Below are 26842 nucleotides of genomic sequence, written 5' to 3'. Positions count from 1 at the left end.
AGACAGCAAAAGGCTTCTAGCATGTATAACTCAGTTTATAAGGCTATAATATCACACTCATTTATACACACTTCCAAATGGGTTTTTTTTGAGACATTTATGATAAGACAGTTAAAAGTTCTCTTCTTTCACACATACCTTACAAAATACAAGGGAAAATAAGTCTAGCAAATATTAAGTCTGGATTTATTTGATATATATTACACTTCTGGCAGGAAATAACTTCCCAGAAGGCAATACAAATAATGAAAAAAGAATAGGAAGCTACATACAAACATGACCAGAAAGATTATCCCCCCTGTAGCACCTGCATTTTCCAAGTGATTCAGTGAAAGCTTACTCACTAGATACAAATAGATACCAGCATATTCTAAGAATTTTGGTCACTGATTTCTGTCTCAGTGGTTAAAATTAAATATTTGAGAGTTACTTGCTAAAATGTTGTGAAGTACAATTTGTAATTAATTATAAAATTAAGACATATGGTTCAAGATAAAGAACAATCCAGAAAAACAGAGGTGGTTTTAGCAGTTGTTTTAAACTTGACTTAGATCAACCAGAAAAATATATTAAAACTAATAAAATCTTTTGTTTTCTGATACCCACACTACTTATAACCTCTGGAGAAGATCTGTCTAGAACTTGTAGTTAACTGACAGATTCAATCCTTCTGCTATTTACAACCCCCCCTTTAAATTTGATTCAGCCTTCTATCACAAGGTTGCTAAACAATTCATGCTCTTCTCTTGAATGTGGGGTTTTGAATTAAAATAATCATTATAGTAATAATATAGCTGTTCCTACTTTGTCATCCCGGCCATCCAAACTGTCTTCCTTTCCAGTTAATTTCTTCAGTTTCTTTTTAGACATCTTCAAATGCTAAGAAAAAGCATTGCCATTATTATTTATTTCAAGTTATCTCCAGCTAGTATAAAAATTAAATTTTAACTGCATATAGAAAAAAGAATACTCGAATACTCTTATTTTCTCATTACAGAGCCACAGCAGGTTCCAGAAGATTTTAACAGTAATTACATCTAACTAGTGAGAGAACTTCACAGGGAAAAAAAAAAAAAAAAAAAAAAAAATAGAATGACCATTACTTTACCCCCTGCTCTAGAGACACACATTTTGTACCGGCAAACATACCAGACCACTAGAAACAAACACCCTTTAACAGTTAGCCATACAAACATCAAGTTTTAAAGCAGTTCCAACTATATAACTTTTGCTTTCGGCCGTCCCCCACCTTTCCTCTGGGTTAGGTATAATATCATGACATGTCGCAACAGCTACGCCACACCTTACATAAACTAGCCCTGCGAGCCTGCCGTGAAGCAGAAAAGGTTTGAAGGCTGTAAGAAAGCTCCGCCAGAAGCTCCCAAAGCTTTAGAGGTGAATTTTCATAGTATAAGTCAACTGTTTAACCAGACAAGCCACAGAAGGAGCTCAGCCATAAAACAAGGAAGACTCACTAAACAGAGAGCGCTCTAAGACAGTCGTCAACATGGGCGGGTTGAAATGACTGATGGAAGTTACTGCTCCGCCACAACCCAAGAAGCTGCAGTCTCTTGCCCCCCAACCCCACGCCTGAAGAAAAGAGCAACTACAAGGGGACTCCCTCTGGCACAAGCCAGAAGGCCAGCTCGCCCACCCCCGGCAGCTGCCGGCACACCCCATTCCTTCCCTCTTTCTCCCCCACAGCAGTAGGGCACAGGAGCGGCCCCGCCTCACAAGGAGGCAGCTCGGACGCACCCTCCCGTGGAGGTGGAAACCGATGCGGGCAGCGGGTCTGCACCCCTAACCCGCCGGACCGGCCGGCCTCAGGAGGGCGGTCCCAGCAGAGGGGTCTCAGGGGTACCCCGAGAGCAGTTCCGCTCCCGGAACTGGGAATTTCCTTGACAGGAATATCTCACCGCCCGGCTCGTCTGCGGAAACGTCCGCAGGCCGGCCCAGCGCAGCCCGGCCTGGTTTAGCCCCTCCCCACCGCGGTGCGCGCTGGGCCAGGTCCGGCTTCCGCAGGAGCTAGAGTCCCAAGGCGCTCTGGGAAATGTAGGCGGTGTGGGCCCGCCTCTTCTCTTGCTGTACGTGCTCGGCCGCCCGCCTTCCTAGCGAGCGGTGTGTGGGTACGGCGGTGTGTTCCTTTGCCTCGATTTGTCTCCCTTCGTCCGCCACCGGGCTGTCTCCGGAGAAGATGGCAGCGAAGGAGGCTGCGGAGGCCTCGCTGGCTGGGCTGTCTCCTGAGCGGAGGCAGCCAAGGGTCGAGAACGACGGTGACGAGCATGAGGAAAACCCTGAAGGCGACGGCGAGACCGCAGCGCTCAGTGAGGGCCGAGGGGGAGCCGAGAGCGGGCGGGTGGGCGGCCAAAGCGGCGTGATGGGAGCCGGGCCTTCCGTCCGCAGCTCCGCGGGGAGCAGCTGCTGCCCCTCTTCCCGTGTGCGCGTGGTAGGAGGCAGTGGGGGGGGGGGGGCGGGCGCCATGCGGGAGGGTTTGAATTTATAGCTGGGCGCCTGCAGCCGCTTTCGTGCCGTCTCCGTTCTCCTTCCACCTGCACCGTGAAACCGCTGCGGAGTGAACGGAGCTCGGTTTTCCCCGTTTTACTGGCTTTGTGTAGGATGGGGCGGCGGGGTCGCACGTGGTCCTTGGGGCGGCGCGGCCCGGGGCTGAGCCCCGGCGGTGATCTCGGTGCTCAGGGAGCTTTGAAACAGCAAAGCAGGGCTTCTGTCGCCCTCTTCTCAATTCGGTGAAATTTTGTTGATCATAATCTTTTCTTATTTCCAACCGCAGTCCACGAGGTCCCTTTATAATCCTGGCCTGCTGGAGGCGAGAGGGGGATGCTATGTGTGCCGTGGCGGCGCCTTGTGTGCCTCGTGCCTTTTCTCCTCAGTATTTTCGGCCAAATGCGTTTAAATTGGTTGTGTCGGTTTTCCAGCCGCGCTAAATGTGGCATCGACACCAGGCATTTGCTCCTGCAGTCGTCAGAGTTGAAGTGACCAGGCTCTTCCACCTAAAAAAAAAAAAAAAAAAAAAAGTATAATTTAGGGTTTTTTGAGCACTTTTCTGTTTGTGCGCAGTCAGTGGTTCCCGATAGGCATTTTAAAAATCCTGCAATCTTGCATCAGTAGCACCCTGATTTTCTTATTCATTTAATGTGAAAGGTTATCTTTTTATGTGGGTGTATATATAAACTATACATATATATGCATACTCTTTCAACCATTTTCACCTAGGCACTTGCTCTGAAGGTGCAGACTGTTAAACTCTCATGGACTTAAGTCACTGCTACGCTCTTGCTGTGTGTTAACCGTGTTTAACTTCTTCTCAGAGTACACGTAGTCAAAATCAGTCATTGTTCTTCTTACAGATTTATTGCCAAAATCCTTTTGCTTTATTTTATTTCTGTCTTTGTATTAATAAATTGTGTAGAAACTATAACCAGGCATCATGCAACTTTTTAATTAGGAAATACAAGTCTCTCTCAGGTGACTTGTCAGCTTCAAAATAGATCTGTGAGAAATACAGAATAGAAGTGCTGGTCTTGATAAATTTTAAGGTACATAAAATAATTTTACTCTGTGCGTTTGTCTTTCTAAACAGTTTCTTGGCAGCCTCCCTTGTCTTGAGGTATTCCTTCAATTTCCTCTTGAGTTTTGTTGTTGTGTTTGGGGTTTTTTATATGTAATAGCAAAGATTTGTATCCAGCTGCAATGCTTAAAAGTAAGCAATTGAAAAACCCCAGGGGAATTAAAAGAACTGCTTTAAGAGGTTCCACCCCTTATTATGGCTTCACTAGTGACCAGGAGTAGATGGCTAGGGAAGACTAGCAAGTCAGAGCAAGTATACATTAATGCGTCCTCCGGAAATATCTTCAAACACAAAACAATTTGTTAATCCCAATTTTCTTGAACCAAAGTTCATATTTTCATGAAGTCTCAGAGTGGATTTCTCATCCACAAAATTATCACTTTGGCACAGGGAGGCTTGCAGCATCCACAGCAGCTTGTGGCAGGGAGGCCCACAGCATTAACAGTAGTTCACATAGAGAACATTTTTCTTCTATGGATTTCCAGCTGATACCTCCACGGGGTACATCCCAGTTGTGTTGGAATAGACAGTGAGTGGTTGGCTTCTCTCCTTTCTCAGCATCTCATGATCTTGTAGACATCTGTCTTACCCGGGTTGAAAAGTCATAGTCTGCTCTGTTGCTTCTCAATGGCTAAGAAGTGATGCCATAGCTTTGTTATTTCTTGTTACCCTTTTTGGAAACTTTCCTTGTTCTACCTGTCCCTTTGAAGCCTGGAGGTCAGGGCAGTATCTTTCAGAGCGCCGGTTTAATGTGGATTTCAGCATCCTTTCCTGGTACTTCTTGACAGCCTCCCTTGTCTTGAGTTATTCCTCAAAAAAGGATCCTGGGGAGGGACTATTCATTAGCGACTGTAGTGATAGGACAAGGGATAAAGGGTTAAAACTTAGGGGAAGTTTAGATTGGATATAAGGAGGAAGTTCTTTAAGGGTCGTTAGGCACTGGAATGGGTTGCCCAAGGAAGTTGTGAATGCTCCATCCCTGGTGGTGTTCAAGGCCAGGTTGGTCAGAGCCTTGGGTGACATGGTTTAGTGTGAGGTGTCCCTGCCCATGGCAGGGGGTTTGGAACTTGATGATCTTAAGGTCCTTTCCAACCCTAACTATTCTATGATTCTACTTCCCAACACCTGTCTGTGAGGAGAGGAACCTACTGCTTTTGAGGATTTATATCTCTTACTTTCGTCAAACCCGGGTTTTAAAATCCCAAAGTGGTTGTCCTGACTGGTGATGCTCAGTTCTGAGTCCATGCATTGGACAGGAAAATCAGTATTGGGCTTTATCCCCAAGTCCACCACATGACCTTTTTTCTCAATTTATTGCCCAATTGCTCAGCCTCTTAAGTCTCCTTTAAATTCTTGAGTCACATGTAGGCACATGAGTACCCCAGAGAAGTAATTCATTTGCTAATGGCACCAGCACTTAACCCTCACTATGGCCATTGATGGTAGCAAATTCCTTCTTTACTCCTCTCCTTTCGGATTGTTCAGCTAGTTATTAACGGTTCTAAACTTCTCTTCAAATTTTCTTAGTCACTAATACATTGTTATGAGTATTTAAGCCTCCTGCTTGCCTGCTTTGTCCTGCTAGCACTGCATTTTGCTAGAAAATAGCATGTAAATACTACTTTGTTAACTTCAAATATCTGATGATACAGACAGGTGAATAGTTTTGCCTGTACAGGATGGCATTATTTCTCAGACTGAGTGATAATAATCTTGTATTATTCTCCAACATACTGTTCGTGTATTCCTGTTTTCCTTCACACTTGTAATCAGTTTTGCCTGTTGGAAGCACCAAATTATTGGAAACAAATATATTAGTATAATTCAGTTCTATCAACAACACTCTTACTGGGTTTTTGTCTGTTTGATTTTGTTAAGATGGCCTGGTTGTTTCTGGAAATGCGAAAAACAACAATGTGGGTATGAAAGTTGCCAAGTCAGAACTGAAAACTGATGAAAAAGGAATGGAGGAAGAATCCACAAGGGAATCCGACAGCAACATTTTGGATGTATCATCTGATTATCCAAGAGGTTTGCTGATAAACTCTTAATATGTGTGTTGTGTGCTTGAGGAAATGAGGAGAAAGGTAGAATTAGTGGGAAGAAAGGTAAAGGGAATGTGAAATCTCATTTTCCATGCATCCAGTAGGTATGATACTTTTTCCCATGCATCTAAATGAATTATTTTCTTAAGGTGCTGACAATCTCCTTGAAATGAGGTGCTATTTTCCCCTTACTAACATTTCTAGAAATCACTGCTGAAATTGGCACATACATAGTGACAAGAGAAGTCGGGGTTGGATGAGGTATGATTTGCATTAGGCTCTGATGCTAAGGGCACCACACATGCCAGAGAAAAATCATTGGTGCCTAAATGCAGAAATGAAAAGCTAGGAACTGCTTTTAACCCTGGCTTTAAAATTTACATCTGTATCTTAAGCACTTTAAACAATTGCTATCTTCATTTCACCTAAGAAAATGTGAAGACAAATCTTGTAAACACATTGTAAAAGCTTTAAAATTGCTATAGAATCAGTATTACTGTAAACTGTGATATTCTGTATGCTAAAGCCAATAGAGCTGATTTATTGGATAAGCCAATTCTCTTTGTTTTGGCAAATTCTCCACTATTTCCCTTGACTAATAAGTTAAAAAATCAGGAGGTAAATTTAAAAGTTAAACACTCCTAAGGAAAAAATAAAGGATAGAATTTAATGTATCGAGTGAATAACTGTTATTTATAATTGGTCTACTTCTAGCTGTTATTTCAATTTTGCCAGTTTATAAAATGTTTTTATAGTGCTTTGTGTTCACCTAACAATGCCGAGCATTAAAATCTGAAATAAATGGAATGTGACTTCATTTTTTCAGCATGCTTTTTCTTTGAAGCAAGCAAAATGAAGATCTTTCCCATTAGAGAAATTTGATATGTGTCAGCATTAAGAAGAGTGTAGAAATACATGAATCTTGTTAAAGAACCATTTTAGGGATTAATTTTGCAGTCATTTTTTCTACCATGGAATTTAAAGGACACAAACAAGTATTCCACTTGATACTCTAGTCATTCTCTAATAGTGTTAGATTTTAAATGATGCATAGAAAAATAGCAGTAAACTAAACTTTTAACTAATGATGTTTAACTTCTAAATATCTCTGCTTTTTAGAGAAACACATTTCAATTCAAAGACATCTTGCTGATCTAGAGAAACTAGCTGATGTGAAAGAAGGTGAGTTTACCGTGTCAGTATCCCAGAACTTCACGTTACAGGTATTTACATTTTTTTCTTAGTTTTTATTTTTAACATATTACATATATTTCTAATGCTGGATGACTAGGTGTTTCCTACAAAAACAGCTTTAGGATCTGTTCCCTTCCTTAATCAAATTTTGTATTCTTTCGGTAAATTTAATGCTTTAGGGATTCCCTTCCACCTTTTTCCTCTGCATTGCAACATTCCTAGTGTTGACAGTGTGCATTGATCGGTGCGGTGTTGATTCTACCTATTCATCAGCAGCTTAGTCTAATTTTTATTTTGCTTCCAGTGCCAGAATAACACGGTGTCCTGGGTTCTGCTGTAACAGTCATTTTTTCTCCTTCTTAGTAGCTGGCGCAGTGCTGTGTTTTTGACTTTCAGCCTGGGAACAACGCTGATAACACTGATGTTTTAGTTGTTGCTAAGTAATGTTGACTCCGATTAAGGACTTTTCAGTCTCATGCTCTGCCAGGGAGGAGGGGAAGCTGGGAGGAAGCAGAGACAGGACACCTGACCCAAACTAGCCAAAGGGTTATTCCATACTACAGCACATCATGGCCACTATATAAACTGGGGGGAGTTACCCGGAAGGCACAGATCGTGGCTTGGGTCAGGCTGGGTATCAGTCAGTGGATGGTGAGCAACTGTATTCTCTCCCCTTGTTATTTTCCTTGTCATTCTTACTCTTGGTGGTAGCAGTAGTGGCTTATACAGGGAAACTTATTGTTGTGTTTGAAGTTTTAAGTGTCCATTTAAATAAATACATATTCTCTTTCGATGATTGAGGGGTTTTGGTTTGGTTTAGCTAGGGTTTTTTTTCCCCACTTTGTGTTAATTTCTTAGCCAGTTCTACATAAGAGGATTGCTTTAAGACTGGAAAGTGGTTTTATTACAACTTTAAGTGTTTCTCTGATTGCATCTATAAATGAAGTGCTGGTAGTGGCAGCCCTTGCAAGTGGAACTAGTTCTTATTCATAGATCACAAAAAACATCAGTGTCCACATGGGCTCTGTATCCTAGAGCTCTTGTGCCTGAATCATCTTTTACAGTGGTCACTGATGGAAATAATAGCCTACCTCCACGTCTGTTTAATTTTACTAATGAATACGCTAAAACTTCTATAGAGAGTTTGTTCCATTTTTAATGGGAGATAGATCATAAGTATCTCACAAGTCTTATTTGTATCTGTTCCTGAGCTGAGTGATATGTATATCCACAGTAGTGGAAAGAAATGTGTTGTACCCTTGTCTATTCTCAATAGGGTGTTTTGTTTTTTTTCTTCTGCCACAGAAATAGTATTCTTTTGCCATGTGTGTTAATGGATTGACTTGTATGTATTACTGTTGCCTTGTGTATTTGATACTTAGTAAATCATAACTTGGTAAAAGAGGCTAAGCAATGTTAGAGAACATGGTGATTTATTTGATGAGCTTCAGGCTGCCTTTGTTGGCACAAGTGTCATGGGATTCTGCATGAGCATAGTAAACCACTCATTGAAAAAGTCATAAAGGAATTGTACTGTTCTGCAAGTCTAAGGCAAGTAATTGTTATAGATGCCCGTTTTACACGGTGCGTTTCAGTACTGCTCTAACACATAGAATCTTTTCTGCAAAGATCAGCAAGGGGTTGGTTGACATTCAGCAGTCTTAAGCCCCAGCAGCAGGTGTATGCATGTTCTGATATGTAATCCCTGTGTACAGCTCTCCAGCATTGGTCTCCCAATAGCTAGTTTTTATTTGGGTTAGTGCTTTTAACACCTTTGATTTCAGATAATCTTGCCTTTGCTTTTTTGTCCCTTGCATGGGATTACTAGGAACTGAAATTACTCTAACATGGAGTACATTCTCTTTTTTGCAGCTTAAAAAGCTAGGAGGTGCTTTTTTTTCTAAAAGATTTGGGAGAAGGAAAGACAGAGTCTTGTTTTAACCTCTTCAGTTGGGTTGGGTGTTTTTTTGAGACACTGCAAGTGTCTAGACTTTATCTATAAAATTGTGTTACTCTGAAGTAAATTTATGTTGCTGGAGTAAAAAATATTAGAAAACTAAAGATTGTAGGCATTGATGATCTTCAAAATAATAGTGGTTCTTGTCTTTATTCAATTGAGTAGAAAGAGGCAGTGCATAAATTTGAAGTTTGTATGTACCTAAATGGAATATACCCCTGGGAATAAATCCTTAACTTCCATTGATAGTACCTTCATCCTTTTTTCCTCTTACCTTGCATTTCTATTAACATGAGTGGTAACAGCATTTCATGTGCTTCTCATACTTTTTATTTATTTGTATTTTCAGATGAAAAGAAGCCTTGTCCGTTGTGTCCTGAGGAGAAATTCAGAGCTTGCTATAATCATAAGCTTCATCGTCACCTTCAGAATTTACACTGGAAAGTTTCTGTTGAATTTGAAGGTAATGTCAGTCATAGAATCATAGAATAGTTAGGATTGGAAAAGATCTTAAGATCATGTAGTTCCAACCTCCCTGCCATGGGCAGGGACACCTCACACTAAACCATGTCCCCAAGGCTCTGTCCAACCTGGCGTTGAACACCGCCAGGGATGGAGCATTCATAACTTCCTTGGGCAACCCATTCCAGTGCCTCACCACCCTAACAGGAAAGAATTTCTTCCTTATATCCAGTCTAAACCTCCCCTGTTTAAGTTTGAACCCATTAGCCCTTGTCCTCTCACTACAGTCCCTAATGAAGAGTCCCTCCCCAGCATCCTTATAGCCCCCTTCAGATACTGGAAGGCTGCTATGAGGTCTCCACGCAGTCTTCTCTTCTCCAGGCTGAACAGCCCCAACTTTCTCAGCCTGTCTTCATATGGAAGGTGCTCCAGTCCCCTGATCATCCTTGTGGCCCTCCTCTGGACTTGTTCCAACAGTTCCATGTCCTTTTTATGTTGAGGACACCAGAACCGCACACAGTGATCGAAGTGAGGTCTCACGAGAGCAGAGTAGAGGGGCAGGATCACCTCCTTCGACCTGCTGGTGACGCTCCTTTTGGTGCAGCCGAGGATACGGTTGGCTTTCTGGGCTGCGAGCACACATTGCAGGCTCATGTTCATTTTCTCATTGACCAACACCCCCAAGTCTTCTCCGCAGGGCTGCTCTGAATCCTATTTAAACAGTAAATACTATAAGAAATTGTGGACATGTAGGACATTGTTCTGTTTCATCTTTTTAAATTCCTCTTGACTTCCATCTTGTTAACCAGCTTGGAATCAGAATCATATTTTGACACAATGAATTTTGACCTGGGTTGTAAAATGTAAATGTAAAAGAAGTCCGTATTTGACATGTAAATGAAACAATTGCTTGGTATGCCATAAAAATTACTATAACATTTAAAATACGTATGTAATGAGAATTAGTTTAATAAAAGTTTTGGTTATATTGCTAATAATCAGACACATGCACATGTGATAATTTTTGGCTTGTTACAAAGGTTCCATAATTTCAGGTAAGTACTTAATAGAAGTGTTTATTTGGTATTAGTGTTTAGCAGCCCTGTTTATTTTTAACAGGTCTGCTTGTAAGTTGCATTAAAATCCCTACAAGAACTTTTAAGAAGGAAAAGAAAGTGAGCAGTATGTGTTTTCTAGAGAACTAGGTGTATGGGTTTGCAGGCAATAAAATGACTAATTGGAAGATGGACAAGATTAAACTAAAAAAGGTCAGACTGGTGTTCTGGTTTTGCATGCAGTTTTTTTTGTTGTTGTGCTGGGTGTTCTTTGGTGTGGCTTTTTAACTGTGGAACATACGTTTTATAGGAGTCTTCACACAAATCTTTTAACTAGTGTATAATTAGCTGATACATTTCCTTGTGCAAAGGGTGAATGTACCAAATAATTGACAGTGTTCTCTTACTGCTGTCTCATGGCAGTATTTGGGAATCTTAAATGAGACCATTCAGTATAGGGCAAAATATGTTGTGTTTACTTACTGTATTGTGAAGTGACAAGAACTTATTTTCCAGGGTACCGAATGTGCATCTGTCACTTACCTTGTCATCCAGTGAAACCAAACCTTATTGGAGACCAGGTAAAAATGCTGAATCACAGATATACTTGTTACCCTACAGAGTGGGGAAAACGGGTAGGGGAACTTCTGCAGTCTACTTAGTTGCAAAATACATCTTGCTGTCTGATGTGGGATACCAAAACTTTATCAGTCCAGAGTACAACTATTTGGTATAATCCTTGGTTAGTTGAATGTAGTTGGATCTCTTGTTTTGGTGTGTAGCTGCCTAGATTATGTTGGAGTAAACAGCAGCTTTGTGTGGAAGAGATGAAAGGTTCATTAGGCCAAGCAATGGATACTTGTCAGTTCCTTCCCTGTGTGCTGAGTGCATGGAGTAGTGGCAGAGTTCAGTTGGATGCGGTGCTGTGCCAGGATAGCTGTGCTGTGTTGTGCTGTCCCTGCGGGTATGATTATTTAGAGTCTCTGTAGCTGTAGATTCAAAATATTTTGTATGCACTGGAGGTAAGAGAAAGATGACTTCATATGCCTGTGTTCAGGTATAGCTCTGCTTTAACCATGTTTATGTATTCCTAAACTACATGTATTTTACAGACATTTTCAAAGATGGGAGCCCATTACCATTGTATCATCTGTTCAGCAACTATCACACGAAGAAGTGACATGATAGGTCATATCAATCGTCACGTGAATAAAGGAGAAACTGAATCAAGGTTTATTACAGGTAGTTTCTTATGTAAAACATTCAATTCTTTTATATGTAGCATGTGTTGAGAATTAGTCTGATTTCTTTTTTTATCTCTGTGTAGGTGTAATGATTTTCTCTTGATACACTATAGTAAAGATGATTCTGGGAGCCATGAGGTTCACACGTCTTTCTGTTACCAATACACGTTTAGGAATAGCAGTTTAGTGTCTGGACATCAGTTTGAATGTCTGAGAAGCAATACTAGTGCCATCCCATACCATATTCCATACCTTTAACTAAAACCTGTTTAGATTTCATGTTGTGAAATACTGCTCTCTATATGGTTCCCTTCAGAGCTCTTGGTAAAGAGTGGTCCATTTGTTATTTCCTAACAAAATGCGTGTGGTTACTTTTCCTCGCAGGGAGGGGAGAAACTTAGAGGTCAGATATTTCATGCTTTGTACTCACGTCAGCAATGCCTGCAGACTATGAACATGGAACATGTGGTAGAGCAGTTCATAGATAGGCAATCTGTGTGTTTGAAAGCACTGAGATAGGCAGGCTGAGCACTGGAAGGTATCTAGTTGGTAGCCAACAAGTTTTTCCTGGTTGCTGGGTAAATTTTGCTTACCATTAGACTGGGGAGAAATTGCTCAGAGGAACGGCAGCATGTGTTTACAGCTGTCAAATCAGTTTTGCCACAGGCTATTTTATATAAAGCTTAAGTGCTGAAATTTGCCCTATACTTATGCTGTCTATACACATTTCATGAAGCTGTTTGATAACTTACAGAGATTAGATCACGGTATTTTGAAGGGATTTTTTTGCAGTTTGTTGTTCTGTATTCAGGATTGTGTTAAAAGGGTTTTAATTAGTTGGCAGTGTTTCATGTTTAAACATGCAAAACAAATGTGCTAAGCCTCAGGTTCAGGAGATTGCTTTCTAAAATTTGAGTGGATACAGAGGAGCCCAAATGAGAAACAAATCTGATGTTTTATGGGAAGAAAATTGTGGTAGAGTTTGATCCATATCTGCTGCTCTTAAGACTAGAGGCTAAATTGTTGCTTGGTTTTTCTCCCCAACATACTTGTTAACTGATCTATGTGCTTGCTGGATTACAGCATAAAGATCTCTTGCAATATGGGAGCAAATTCCTAATCTAATTCATCAAATGTGTTAATGTCAATTCTCACTAATTCTTTCCTTTCCTCATGATTACTTTCTTCCAGTTCCTGCTCCCAGGTCTTCTGTAGAAGTGCTAAAAGAGTCAGCCACAGATGTGCAGGTTCTTCCCAACTACTCCACACCTCATAAAACAGATTCTTATTTTAATCCTAAAATGAAACTCAACAGGTAAGAGATCAGAGAGTGGGAGGATGTACCAGAGGGGTGCTGAGTTTGCAGTGAAAAATACTTACGCATTTTGAACATTGTCTTTCTTTGAAGAGAGTCATAAGTGGTGTCTGTACCACAAAGGAAGGCTGTGAGAATTGACACCAGTGTGTGGGACTGCACTTCAACCCATGCCAACCCCTCATGTTCTCAGTGCTGTTTATATTTGAGCTTCCAGATTTAGCTCAGATATGTCTGAAAGCTAAGGTATGCCTCTTGTGAAGGCCATTGCAAATCGCAGTATGGCCATGTCTAAAAGAACCAGGCCTGTTCCTCAACACAGTGGAATTTCATTGCTCTTCAGGACATATTTTTAAACACAGAGCTTTAGTAGGGTAGTATCAAATTCTGCTAGGAAAGTAGGAAAAACAGTATTTACTTTTTCCAGTGTTACGAGTAATTAGTAAATTGATTCAGGATCTTATCATGTGAATGTCTGCTGTAGAACTGAATTTGTTCAGGTAGTTGTGGTTTTCAATTTACAATTCTTCTGCGTAAAAGGTAGAGTTTAGGTTAGATGTTCTAGTTTTATATTCAAGGGAAATAAATAAGGAAAAATACTTCTCAACTTACTATGACCATTCTGTTTTGTTTTCAAGGCAATTGATATTCTGTGCACTGGCCGTTCTGGCTGAGGAACGTAACCCTATAGAGTGTTTGGATGCTTTTGGTGCCACTGGTAAGGTCAATTTCTTTAATCTTTCTTTAATCTTTTGGCTAATATTATCCAATAGTATGAAGCTGCAAAAATCAGGAGTAACTGAGGTTTAAAAGTATTTAAACATACTGTGAGGTAAAGAATACTTTTCTTCTTAGGCAGTCATCAGCTTCCATACCAAAAAAACAGCTGTCAAGAGCCTGGTAATAGGCCCTTTTAGAATCATAGAATAGAATCATAGTATAATTAGGGTCGGAAAGGACCTTAAGATCATCTAGTTCCAACCCCCCTGCTGTGGGCAGGGACACCTTATGCTAAATCATACCACCCAAGGCCTTGTCCAGCCTGGTCTTGAACACTGCCAGGGATGAAGCATTCACAATCTCCCTCGGTAACCCATTCCTGTGCCTCACCACCCTAACAGGAAAGAATTTCCTTCTTATATCCAATCTAAACTTCCCCTGTTTAAGTTTTAACCCATTACCCCTTGTCCTATCACTACAGTCTCTAATGAAGAGTCCCTCTCCAGCATCCCTATAGTTCCCCTTCAGATACTGGAAGGCTGCTATGAGGTCTCCACACAGCCTTCTCTTCTCCAGGCTGAACAGCCCCAACTTCCTCAGCCTGTCTTCATGTGGGAGGTGCTCCAGTCCCCTGATCATCCTCGTGGCCCTTCTCTGGACTTGTTCCAGCAGTTCCATGTCCTTTTCATGTTGAGGACACCAGAACTGCACACAATACTCCAGGTGAGGTCTCACGAGAGCAGAGTAGAGGGGCAGGATCACCTTCTTCGACCTGCTGGTCACACTCCTTTTGATGCAGCCCAGGATATGGTTGGCTTTCTGGGCTGCAAGCGCACACTGAAGCCAGCTCATGTTCATTTTCTCATCAACCGACACCCCCAAGTCCTTCTCTGCAGGGCTGCTCTGAATCACTTGGCATGGTTAAACTTCATGAGATTGGCATCAGCCCACCTCACAAGCGTGTCAGGGTCCCTCTGGATGGCATTCCTTCCCTCCAGTGTATCAACCGAACCACACAGCTTGGTGTCATCGGCAAACTTGGTGAGGGCGCACTCAATCTCACTGTCCATGTCACCGACAAAGATGTTAAACAAGACCGGTCCCAACACCGATCCCTGAGGGACACCACTCGTTACTGGTCTCCAGCTGGACATTGAGCCATTGACCACAACTGTTTGTGTGCGGCCATCCAGCCAGTTCTTCATCATCCATCCATAAAATTGATGTCTCTCCAATTTAGAGACAAGGATGTCGTGTGGGACAGTGTCAAACGCTTTGCACAAGTCCAGGTAGATGACATCAATTGCTCTACCCCTGTCCATCAGTTCTGTAGCCCCATCATAGAAGGCCACCAGAGTGTAGAAGACTGTACATAATATTAAACCAACGTTTATTGGTCTCCTTAAAGTCAGTCACCTTAAAGGCCATGAAATGGCATCTTCCTAAACTTGCATGCAAGGTCACACTTACCTTCTGACTCCATGGCTGTGGAATTTGGCTGTAAAATCAACCTGTGGTTTAAAAATGGTGATGAATCCAAGCTTCTGTATCAGAATCATCTCTTCATGTTCAGAATTTCTGTAATCAATTAACTGTAAGTGTAAAGTAGCTACATCAGTGTCTTTTAATCATCTGGAACTAAAATCTGAAGAAATCTAGATTCCTGCCTTATTACTAGCCAGCTACTGTAAACTTAAGGACATAGTTGAGAACAGCTGTAACTGCTTAGCATTTTGTATAAAAATTCTTGATAATGAATTCATCACCATTCTGAACTAGGCCAGACCTCACAGTACTTCCTGTCCTGTACTTATACAGTATAATCACAGTTTTTACTACAAAAGTCAGCAGTAAACACTTGGAGGCAGCCTGAAAATCTTCCCGGCACTTATTCTCATGTCAGTGTTTTATGGTGGTCTGTCACAGAAGTCTTACCTGCTACACTGGAGTGTTAAACAAGACAAGGGGCTTTCCCACAGACTGTGGGTCCAGGTTGCCACAAAAATCACAGGTCTTCCAGTCTACCAGTTGCCATAAAAGAATGTGACAGATTGTCCCTTTACATGCCTCATTATCACTGTGTTGAGGCAGAAGGTTATCAATACTTTTTTTCAGGAATATGATGAAATTCGTATCACGCAAACGTCTGTATTATAAGTATTTAAAAGGATGATTTTTTTTCTTAGTAAGTTCAGCAATCCAGAAGTCTTTATTTTGTCACAGAGTTACAATTCTGTCTTCCCTTAGGTATAATGGGATTGCAATGGGCAAAGCACCTCGGAAGTTCTGTGAAAGTTACGATTAACGATTGTAATGAAAATTCTGTGACAATGATTCAGGAAAACTGCCATTTAAACAAAATGAAAGTGAAATTGAACATTAAGGAAGAAGACCATGATGAAGCTGTGGGAGATGAAGAAGGAAATCCTGACACCATTGAGGTGACAAAAATGGATGCCAATGTTATAATGCATTTGAGATCATTTGATTTTATGTAAGTGTTGAATGTCTCTGTTAATAATTATCTGGTCTGATAATGACACACCCTACCCGATCTCCCAGTATATGATAATTTGGGAAAGTTGGAATAAAAGAAACGACCAACAGTCAATTGGTATTTTAAATGTAGTTCTGTTGTCCCAGAAATGCTGTAGGAGTAGAACTTTAATCTTAATTTGAAATCACTGGAAAAAATACTAAGCCCTTCTGACATCCAGGGAGGACTGTAAATGTACATGAAAATTTTAAGCCCAACTTTTTTTATATATATATAATTTCATTATCTGTTTGGTAAAGTGTCAATTTAGTCTTTTTTTTTCTTAAAACTTTTAATTAGTTTAAAATTCATAACTGTGTGCTATTCTGTAGGACTTTGTTGCATCTCTTGTTTTCATCCATTTCGCAGCATATTCATTTTCAGTTAAAGTAGGATGACTCTTCCAAGTTGGTTTTAAAGATGCATACATTTAAAACCTACACAGACACCACAATGAGTAATGGGGGGGGGTGGGGGGGGTGGGTGTACTGATTAACATTCAGATCTAAGCTGCAGGTAGCCTAACTATTTAGTACATAAACTTTGAAGGTATTTCTTTTTCTAGAAGCTTCCCTTTAAGGATGAAGGTAAGCCTGAGGGCAATATTCGTGTGACTTGAATTAGTCAGTGGGTCAGGATGCAACAAGAAGTACTTGCTGGCTTTGTGGTGATGTGTATTTTTCAGCACAGTGTTTCCATGGGTCTTGCAATTTGACACTAAAGTATTTCAGAGTAATGCATGAGAGGTGTGCTGAAAATTTTAGTCCACGTTTCCTATTTTGTTTTAAATATGACCAGGGGCAAAGTTTATAGTAGCAGTGTTTCCCTCAGTTTAAAGCTAAACTCTTGAGCATTTGTAGGTACTCAGTGGCACTTTCTTTTCAGCCATTTGGACCCCTTTGGAACTTCTGTGAATTATCTGGATTCTGCCTTTAGAAATGTGAGAAATCTTGGAATTGTGTCATTGACATCCACAGACATCAGTTCTCTATATGCAAAGGCTCAACATGTTGCCCTACGTCATTATGGATGTAATATTGTCAGAACAGAGTACTACAAGGAGCTGGCAGCCAGAATAGTAATTGCTGCTGTGACAAGGTACTGCTAAATCAGTTCAAATTACAGTACAAAAGTTAATAGAAAATTATTAGCCATAAAAGACCGAGGACTGCTGCTGTAGATTGTGCATGTTAGTTTCCAGAACTCCCTAATTTTAAAAGCCAGACATCTTATTCTGAAATTAGTATTTCATATTCTTCATGTGCTGGTATGAGATAATGTAAATTTTAAACTAAAGGACTGGGAAAGGTGAAAATGCATAAATAGGGTAGGGGGCTGGGATGGTGAGGTTTTTTGATGGTGGTAATATAAAACTAATACTCAGATTTGCCTTTCTGCAAATTCTTTTATTCCTCTGTCAATGTTGTCATTTTAGTGCTGCATAGGGCTTTGTGAATATTAATTAAGCTGCTTGAATGGCTTCTAGCTAAGCATTAGAGCTAGACGTGCTTTAGTGAAAACTGATGTTCACTTCAGATCCTCATGCTTGAGGTTAAAAAAATAAATGTAATTAATAACTTGTGAAATTAGTCATTTGCATAGAGATATTCTCAGTAAATTCAGTCTGTTAAATAAATGAAGACATAAAACCTGGTTCCTAATTGGGAAAAAAAAAAGATATAGGCAAGAGGGTGTGACACCTGCTCAGGAAAGATGGGAAGAAAATTAAGCATGCAGGGGTCTTCAGAATGCCAGAGCACAAGTACTGTCCTGACTATGTTTAGATTTGTGTACATAAGGTTGTTCCTTGCAGAGCACTCTTAAGATACAGACATGTTGCTCAAGCAAGGTTTTAACTGTTACGTGCTCAAGGTCCCTAAAGATTTCTTCTTCCTTCTCAATGGTTGCCTGCTCCGGAACTGTTGGCTTTCCTTCCCACAGTCTGTTCAATTAACATGCAATGATTTACCATCATGTGTGCCCCCCTATATTTGTATGTTCTTGGATTTTTATTTAGTTTGTATATATTTTTGTTACAATATTCTGGCAATAGGCATTTGGAAAGATGATGCAGGTGGCAGACCAGTATTTCTAAATATGATAAAAAGATGTAAAGAAGATGTGCTTAGCTTTCCAGCAATGAGAGAAGACTAGGCACTTAAGAAACGCACTTTCTTCTGATCGCTTTGTCAGCTCTGTAGGATCTTCTTCTAGAAAGTGGATGACCTCAAGAATCTTGCAGCAAGTTCAGGTGTCCATGGCAATGTTAGTCTGCTAAAGTCAATGCAATTTGGTTTTCTGTTTGTGTTTTCTTTATAGAGCTGCAGCTCGCTGTAACAAAGGCATTGAAGTTTTACTTGCAGTAGCTCTGGAACATTTTGTTCTAGTAGTGGTCAGAGTTTTAAGGGGACCATCCCCTGCAGATGATTCAGCCAAGAAAATAAGATACCTCATCCATTGCCAGTGGTGTGAAGAGAGAATTTTTCAGAAAGAGGGTAACATGGTAGAAGGTAAATGTTTTTTCTTTTGCACTTTCTAGAAGGCCTGATTCCTGTATATCTGTTTCATGCTTTAGTCCTTGTTTATATTTACATCCCTTTAGTATAAAGTAGTTATTCCCTTTAATGTAACAGTTAGTGTATTGTATGAGGTAAAGAAATTATGTCTGCCTCACTGTATGATGTGGAGAAGGTATCATGCTTTATGGTACTGGGTTAGATTAGTTGTCTGTGTGGATTTTGCTGTAAATGTACTGGATTTGTTTCTAGACAGGACATACTCCTGCAGCTGTAGCTGCCGGAGCTGCCACGATGCCTGATATATCCATGGATCCGTCTTCTCAGGAAAGGGCATAAAAAGTGGCGCGGGCTTTGCTGCTGTTTGGTTTCCTATATACAGTGGCAGCTTGATAGATTTCAGTGTCAGATTGCTTTTCTGCTGTTCATTTCAGTTACCATAATATGTAGTGGACTAAACAGTATCGTTTCCCCCTGTATTTGTACATGCCTGATGGAAGTATCCTGGCAGGTGTGGTAGGAAAGATGTACACTATTCCTGTGATTCATGTAACAGTGGTAGATGAAGGCAGCCTCTAGGTTAAAAGTTGACTGTTCATGGGCTCTATACACAAGTTAGCAGAGGTAGGAGACAAAAATTAAGCTAGGATGTAGGTACTAGCCAGATGGTAGTTTGAATGAAGATAAAAGAAAAAAAACCTTGTTTCAAAGTTTTGGTTTCTTGGATATCTTAACTGCTAACTGTGGTGTCTAACTGCCCCATGCATGAACATGCAGTGAGCTTGTTACTACTAATTGTTATTAAAACAATTAGATACTAAGGACAGGACTGAGTAACCAGTAAGTACAATGTTATGATAGAGATCTTAATTAGCAAGTGATTTGTTTTACTTAAAGATTTAATTGCAAGCAGGCTGACTGTGGCTTAGAAAACTTGTAGGTGGGCTGTGTTTTGTAGATGTAATTGGCTGGTTTCTGTGGATATTTACCGTTAATTTGGACAGCTGCTTCTGTTTGGTGTAGGAAGGCTCAGTGTTTCCTTGTTAGTCAAAGTCTGCCAAGAAACAGAGGAAGTTACATGACCTTTTTCTTTCTCAATGTTTTATCAATGATTACGTATCAAATCGTCAATCACTAAATTCTCATAAGCACTGCTTGGCAGAAATGAGAATGTGTCACACTTCTGCTGTGTCTTACCCTTCCAAATACCTTCACTGAAGTAAGCTCCTACTTCATATCTGTATCATCTTTCTCCAGTAATGCAGGCATTGCTGACTATTTTTCCTGTTTTTCTGTGGTAGAAAACCCTTACCAGCAGCTGCCTTGTGATTGTCATGGCAGTATGCCCGGGAAGACAGCAGTAGCTCTTGGTCCTCTCTGGTAAGTTCAGAACTCAATACAGAATTGGAGAATAATTCAGATTGGAAGGACCTCTGGAGGTCAGCCATTCAGTAATAGAATAAAAATGCAAGTCTGCGGGTAAGGAGGTACAGCAACTGGGAGGAATTCATGAAACATTTAATTGATCTGAATTTAGTATGGTATTCAGTTCTTGCTTTTGTTAAGAGGGTTCAAACCAGTTAATAAACAATAACAGCATCACTTTAAATTTCAGATTCAGTACAAGTGATGTAATACCTCCTGCACAGGAGAACCTGCCTGTGTGTTCTAGTTGCCAGATGTTAAGCAACTCTTTTTTCACTCTGTATTTGTGGAGAATTTGTTTAGTAAATCCTTACCTGTGCTGACAGTAGTAAATAATACACTGCTTGGTAATTAATATTCAAATTTTCTCTTGTGAAAAACAAAAATAAATCTCTTAAGTTTTTTTTTTACCATTTCAAAGTAGTATTAACAACGGCTTACAATTGACAGTACCTTTCTTCTCAGGGTACAGTTACTTTCTCAACATAGTAGGGCAGAAATAAATTGCCATTCCTGAGATCTCTGATTTTTTTTTTTAAAATGAGACCAATGTTACTGTCATTACAAACAAAGCAGTTCGGTGTTGTTAACAACACAGTCAGTCTGATAACTCCTGATCAATTTGGGCAAGAGGTTTTTGGAGCAACTTTTTTGCTTTCATTAAGAAGTCTCAACTTTTCATCTGTCTTGCATTTCATAGGTCAGGACCCCTCTTTAACACTGGATTCCTCAGAAGGATGCTGTTTGAGGCTGTCCAGTATGGTTTGGATGAAGCTCAGCCACTTCTGAAGACATTGGTTTGTGAAGCAGAGTGCACAACTTCAAAACATTTTTCTTCCCATAGTCCTTATGATGAGAACAAACAAGGTAAGAAAAATGACAGACTGTTCACAGAAAGAACTGGCTTTGTGGTGATTTAGAAAGATGTTGCTCTTTGATAACTTATTACTAACAGCATTGTATCCATAATATTGAATGCAGTATGGGCCTTGTCAGCTCTTGTCAGGTGGTCTTTGGCAGAGCACTGGATTTGGACATCTGGACTCAGTGTGACAGGTCCTAAACCAAATATCATGCAGGCAGGTTGACTGCCATGAGATCCAGTGCATTTCCTGAAGGAGATGGAAATACTGTGTCTGCTAGTTCTTTAGTGTATCCTGATCCTGACCTAAGAGCATGTGCTGTTGGGATGGGAAGACTCCAGCTGGCATGCTGTGCATACTCTGTAGGGTTTGCAAATCAGTGTGCCAAAAGAAATGGCTTTCTGTACTGGAATGCTGTTCCACTCATAAAAGGAAATCGCATTTTGAATATTTCCTCTAAATTCAAGTTACTGAGAGTTAGTATGTAAAAGTTGCCCATACGCATGCTTCTTATTACAATTGCTTCTTTAGGCTAGACTGTGATATGTTTTCTTTATGTTTAACCAAGGCATTTTGCCATTTTACTGTCTTATAGTGGAATTAATTTTGACTTTTAATTGTATTCTAGAAGAATGTGGAGTATATATTAAAACACTGAATACTGCTGCAGAATCCTACTTGTTACAAGGTAAGTAGATCATTCTGATTTAGCTGTAGCAGTTTCAAATCAAACTTTAGTTTAAGTGATGGCTAAGCCAACCTAGTGTTCACTTATTTATTTTTCTTAATTTTTATATTTAACAGTACTGCTGTGCAGAAGTATGTTTTTTTTTTTCCCCACCAAATATTGATCTTACTTTATCTTCATCCAGAATCATACTTACTGGTAAATGCAGAATGCTAAATATTAAATGCTAAGTACATGAAGCCTACTTGACTCACTTGTTATTACTGATAATGGCATGTTAATTAAATTCAGGGTGGATTTCATTCAACTCTGCAGAATGCTGTCTTACTTGACAGAGGTGTAGTTACTATGTGGCTATTTTTTCTATGTCTTTGGCTTTACTGGCACTTTTTTGTTGCCTCACTGAATGTTCACTGGTTTCACTGTTATTTTTTTGTGGTCCAGGAAAAAGAAGAAGTGATGAAGTGATTCGAAGTGCAGCCAAGAGACAAAAATCTGAGAACAGTGCTGAGCACCCTGCATTTTACTACAATATCCACAGACACAGTATTAAAGGAATGAACATGCCAAAGTAAGTTTAACTTTAATGCCAAAGTTTTGTTTAACTTCTGGTCTCATATTACTATAACAACTGATATGTAACTTGTATTTAGTCACCCTTACAAGCATCAACTCCTTTTTAAATTGCTACTTTAGTTTCTTTTTTACTTTTTGTTTGTTTGTTTGTTTCTTTCAGGTTAAATAAGTTCTTAAACTATCTCTCTGAAGCTGGATTCCGAGTAAGTAGAACCCACTTCGATCCTATGGGAGTTCGCACGAATGCGCCCTTGGCACAATTTAAGACTATCCTTACGAAGTACAGCACTCCCACGTACACGGCAGGACAGGCAGAAGGCCCTGTCCATCTAACTGAAGGTGTCCTGGCAGAACAGGTTCAAGCTGCTGCAGCTGTCAAGGCAGAGGATGTTGAGTTTCTGGAAGACAGTAAATCTGGAGTCACTGCTGCCATGTTCACAAATGACTACCCTACTCACTGTGCAGCTGATTAAGACAAACAGTTTTGTTCATAGATAAGGATATTGCAGACTTGCAGTCACACCCTGTTGAAGTAAGCCACCACTTCTTACCAAACTGGATTTTGAAAATTTGAGTTATCTGCTCTTTTGACAGATGTGTTAGAATTATGTAGCAGAATTTACCCCTGATCATAGCATATGTGTGGTCAAGGTACTGTTACTGTGAAAAGGTCTCAGAGGCGTTTACTTGGATTTATGCTCACATCCACAGTCAAACTTTGTGGCTGCTGCCGAGTATTTGTTGAAGCCTTATTGCTAGCACAGAATGCAGAAGAGTGGATGGGGCCAAAAGTCTTAAAGCATTTCTGAACATGAGGTTAATGTGAAATGGAATATTCCTAAAATTAATCATTCCTAAAACCTCACTGGTTACAACTCAGAGGGGCTCACTTTAAGATAGTAAAATAAGACAGAATAAAATGTTATCCGAGTTTAAGCAAGTTAGAAAGCTCTGGTTCAGGACGTCTAACTCCAGATCGCACATGTAATTTGGCATTCAGTTCTGTTTTCATTGTTCTGCCTACAAGCAAGGACCTAGCACAGGTGAGAATGGAATAGAATGGTTACGCGACTGTTACTGAAACTTCCATTTATAACCAAACTTTAGTGAATTGTGTTAGTCACTCCAGGTAGTTGTTTGGTTAGAGAGTTTGGTTGAGTATTGCAATAAAGGTACAGTGACAATGCACCACAGGTTGGAAGTTCTGCTGCGCATTTGTCAGTAATACAGTCTTAGTGGTTAAAAAGATCTCTTCTGTGAATGAGCAAAGATGCTGTGTGTTGGTAGTCAGTTCTGGTTTCCTTAAATACATGGCAACATTCCAGCCAAATAAGCTTGATTTTGTCCTTTCTTTTCCCCAAACTTTGTTCAGATACCTCCATATATTCCATCAAACTGTCAAACTTGAACCAGTCATTCCAGTTTTTCACAGGTTTGGCATTAGGTTTATCTAAGAACAGAATGTGAGGGGTTATTACTTACCCATCTCTGAAGCTTCACAGTATTTCTTCTCACACATTGAATGCCAGTCAAGAGTAACATGACCGATACACCTCTGATTATGCAAAACTCCCTAAGCTCCTACTAGGCCAGAAAGTTGGTGTTCCCTAGTTCAGATTAAGTGGAGACACTGTTGGAAGACTTCGTTTGCAGACAACACCCTGCTTACTTGAGTGTTAATATTTAAGTGGGATAGAATCAGTCATAAAGTCAGTTAACCAGAGCAAGAAAGAATGCTCCATTTACAGTAAAGTAGGCTAAAAAGAGTTTAAGTGAAGCCTGTTGTGGGAAATATTTTTTATTACTTTCACAGTTCCTCCCAATAACAGTATTGTGCACCTTTTCTAAGTCAAAGCAACTAGTCCTTGATTTTTGCAGATATGCACAAGGAGGGGCACAGAAAGTGAAGTTCAGGCTTTTCCTTGCAATTCAGACTTTTTTCCTCTGTCAGATGGCCGGAAGCCGTCAAAATCTGGGACAAGGAGATTTGCCTGTTTTAAGTAAGTGACCAGCAGAAGGGGTGTTGTAACTCAGGCCTGTGAGGATTCACCTTCTCTTCAACAGATGACTCAGTTGTTCATCAGGTGAGGTCCTGCAATAATTAGTTAACAGAACACTAGTGTTGGTTCAGGGCTGTTGTTTTGTTATTTTTCAATTCTATTATAAGGTATGACTAGTACCTCAACCCAAGTGATATGTGCCAGTTATACTACACTGTTTATATTGAAGCTGCTTAATACACAATTAAATGCAACCAAAGCTGCTGGGTTTAACCCGAGTGCTGTGAAAATCCTTCATCCTATTTCTCGTGGTACAGAATATGATTAGAACAGTAGCATGTATGACTGGTAAGTGGTAAAGCAGCTATCTTTTATATGGATTTGCATTTCTCATTCATGGCATGCAACATGCACAGGAGCTCAGCTGGTTTCAATGGACTAACTGTGCTGAGGGCCAGACTCAGATCGACACTAGTAGAAGTCAGCTAGTCCCTTTCTTTTGGACAATCACAAACAGCGGCACTAACAAACAAGCAAGAGTTGTCCAAAGGGTTTCTTTCATGAACTGTAGGAGGAAGTAGCACTGGAATTACCAACAGGTTATTGACAACATTTTTTCTTTTATTGTCAGTTTGACAGTTTCAGTGTGACTACTTGAATACTAGAGCTATTAGGCTTACATGTACCTAGCACACATTATGTTCTTAACATGGCTTTAAAAAGTGGAAGGGTAAAGTTGTCTTGAAAACAAAGGTTTATAGGAGTAAAGAGCCACAGTGCAATCAACGGTTTAATCAAACAACTACATTATATATATATATAATATTTAAAGAACATAAATATTCAATAAATTCACTACAACATGAAAATAAACGCTTCACATTCTCCCACACTTTTTAAAGAACTGGGGACAAAGTGACAAACACCTCCTAGACAGACTGCTTAGTTTCACAAACATCTCTCTTGCTTAAGGGACTGAACATTACCTTAGCTATCACAATGGGAAGGTATGCTGCAACTAATCTAGAAGATTCCCCATATATTTTAAAGCATTTATAATGACTGCTCCCACCCCTCCAGATTATATTTAGTGGACATGCACTACTAGTCTACACAATGCAACATTTCACCAGAAATTCATGAACAATGTAGTTCCTTAAAAACTGCCCCCTCTGCTGGGGCCTGAAAACTTCTATTTCCTGTCACAAAAAAAAAAAAAGTCTTTCCAGTAAGAAAAAAAGTTACTCAAAGGAGTATGTGCAGTTTTCACATTGGGATACAGCTGATATGAAGCAGCAGTCAGAATGGATGCATATTTACAAGTGCTAGGCTTGAAAGACACAAGCCATGGAAGGGTACTTCCTTCTTTACATACCACATGCCAAAACTGGTCTTAATTACAGGCAAGAAGAAGGAGCAATACCATATGGTTTAAAATACATTACTTCTTGCCTATCATAGCAATTTTTCTTGCTTCTAGCTTCAGGTGCAAACGGGTGCAAGATTCATCAGCAAGTCTTAGAGCAAAGGAAATTCACAGTAACATATTTTCCCTTAAAATGGAATGCTAATGGATAAAGTGACCCCAATTAAGTGGCAGCAAGGTCCAGAGGGAGGTAAGAGGAATTTAACATGCTAATGAACAGTAGCTACTGGACTTCACGCAACAGCCTACTGCCAAGTTTTAAAACTTGAACCTAAATTTAAGACACTTAAATGGTAAACTTTGTCAAGTACTAAAATTGTCTTCCAAAGTGCTAAACCACATTTGTTAAGCTATGGTAAAAAAAGTAAAAGAAAACAAACCTCAAGCAGCTTATGTCCTCCCTGCTCAAAACTGAAGGCAGGATAAGCTCCCAGCTGGGGTGGTGGGGTGGCACAAATTCCATAATGCAACATCAAAATGCTTTGCTTTATGTCCATGTGCTGGAATTTGGGGCATTTGCTTTTAAAAAAAACCCAGACTTTTCAGAACAGTTCTTTACAGAACATTCTAATACCTTCACAATAAAAATCTTACTACAGGGAACATAGTAGGGCTGTAAAACTTCCAGATTTTCTTCAATTAGGCTTGTGAGGACACTACAACATAGATCACATGGGAAGCTGCAGTGTGCATCAAGACTGGCATGTTCTACATGGGAAAGTTACGGGTTTGGCTTGTTTAGGGTTTTTTTTTTTTGATTGGCTTGCTTTTTAATGGATATTTCAATCTCATGAATCACCTTGCACTGAAGTATTAGGCCCAGTAAACAGCAAGGTTTTAAAGTGTCAGTTTTCTCACTACATCTCTGTTCACAAGAAAATGATTAATTGGATTACTTCTAGCTGGAAGACTATCAGAAATCCTTTACCAATCTTTTATATGGATAACCATTAGCAAAGTACAACATTTAACACATTCCTTTGTATATGTTACTATTGAATAGACTTACTTAGCCATCCAATGCTCAGTACTTCACAGAGGCTACTATAACTGTGTCAAATGTATTAGAAATCCAGATTTACCTGGACAAAATAAGACATTCCAAACTGGAACACTCATTCAGTTATCATGCATTAGGAACAAAAAAGCATGTCAAACACTGGAATGCACTGGAGAAGGTCATTTAGTCTCCTAGGGAAAAAACAAAAGCCCAAAACAAAGACTAAATTAAATA

At 39.9% G+C, this 26842-nt stretch overlaps 2 protein-coding genes across 6 annotated transcripts in view; one reads left to right on the top strand and one right to left on the bottom strand.

The window, feature by feature from the left end:
- SWT1 (SWT1 RNA endoribonuclease homolog) overlaps positions 1-1551 on the bottom strand; it is a 35440-nt gene extending 33889 nt beyond the window's left edge. For 3 of the 4 annotated variants that reach the window (XM_061452122.1, XM_061452126.1, XM_061452127.1), the window contains exon 1: positions 805-1028. In XM_061452122.1, coding sequence (XP_061308106.1) covers positions 805-870 — 66 coding nt within the window. In that variant the 5' untranslated portion in view covers positions 871-1028. Of the gene's footprint in view, positions 1-804; positions 1029-1475 lie in introns of those variants that run through there. The other variant, XM_061452124.1, reaches the window with a different exon arrangement.
- Positions 1552-1777: 226 nt separating this feature from the next.
- TRMT1L (tRNA methyltransferase 1 like) overlaps positions 1778-26842 on the top strand; it is a 340729-nt gene continuing 315664 nt past the window's right edge. Inside the window, exons 1-16 of one of the 2 annotated variants that reach the window (XR_009743137.1) lie at positions 1778-2324; positions 5465-5617; positions 6751-6813; positions 9132-9245; positions 10816-10880; positions 11412-11541; positions 12735-12858; positions 13497-13576; positions 15826-16072; positions 17000-17212; positions 18434-18624; positions 19932-20010; positions 20756-20922; positions 21547-21606; positions 22051-22177; positions 22343-23181. Coding sequence is in view for 1 of the 2 variants with exons in the window: in XM_061452112.1 (XP_061308096.1) it covers positions 2195-2324; positions 5465-5617; positions 6751-6813; positions 9132-9245; positions 10816-10880; positions 11412-11541; positions 12735-12858; positions 13497-13576; positions 15826-16072; positions 17000-17212; positions 18434-18624; positions 19932-20010; positions 20756-20922; positions 21547-21606; positions 22051-22177; positions 22343-22655 (2256 nt within the window). In the remaining variant the exon portion in view is untranslated. Of the gene's footprint in view, positions 2325-5464; positions 5618-6750; positions 6814-9131; positions 9246-10815; positions 10881-11411; positions 11542-12734; positions 12859-13496; positions 13577-15825; positions 16073-16999; positions 17213-18433; positions 18625-19931; positions 20011-20755; positions 20923-21546; positions 21607-22050; positions 22178-22342; positions 23328-26842 lie in introns of those variants that run through there. The other variant, XM_061452112.1, reaches the window with a different exon arrangement.

This window comes from Pezoporus flaviventris, unplaced genomic scaffold (genome assembly GCF_033815535.1).
Source record: "Pezoporus flaviventris isolate CSIRO_AGI_PZ_B2104156 unplaced genomic scaffold, CSIRO_AGI_Pfla_v1 ptg000013l, whole genome shotgun sequence".
Classification (NCBI taxonomy): Eukaryota; Metazoa; Chordata; class Aves; order Psittaciformes; family Psittacidae; genus Pezoporus; species Pezoporus flaviventris.
This window is presented reverse-complemented; position numbering and strand designations above follow the sequence as displayed.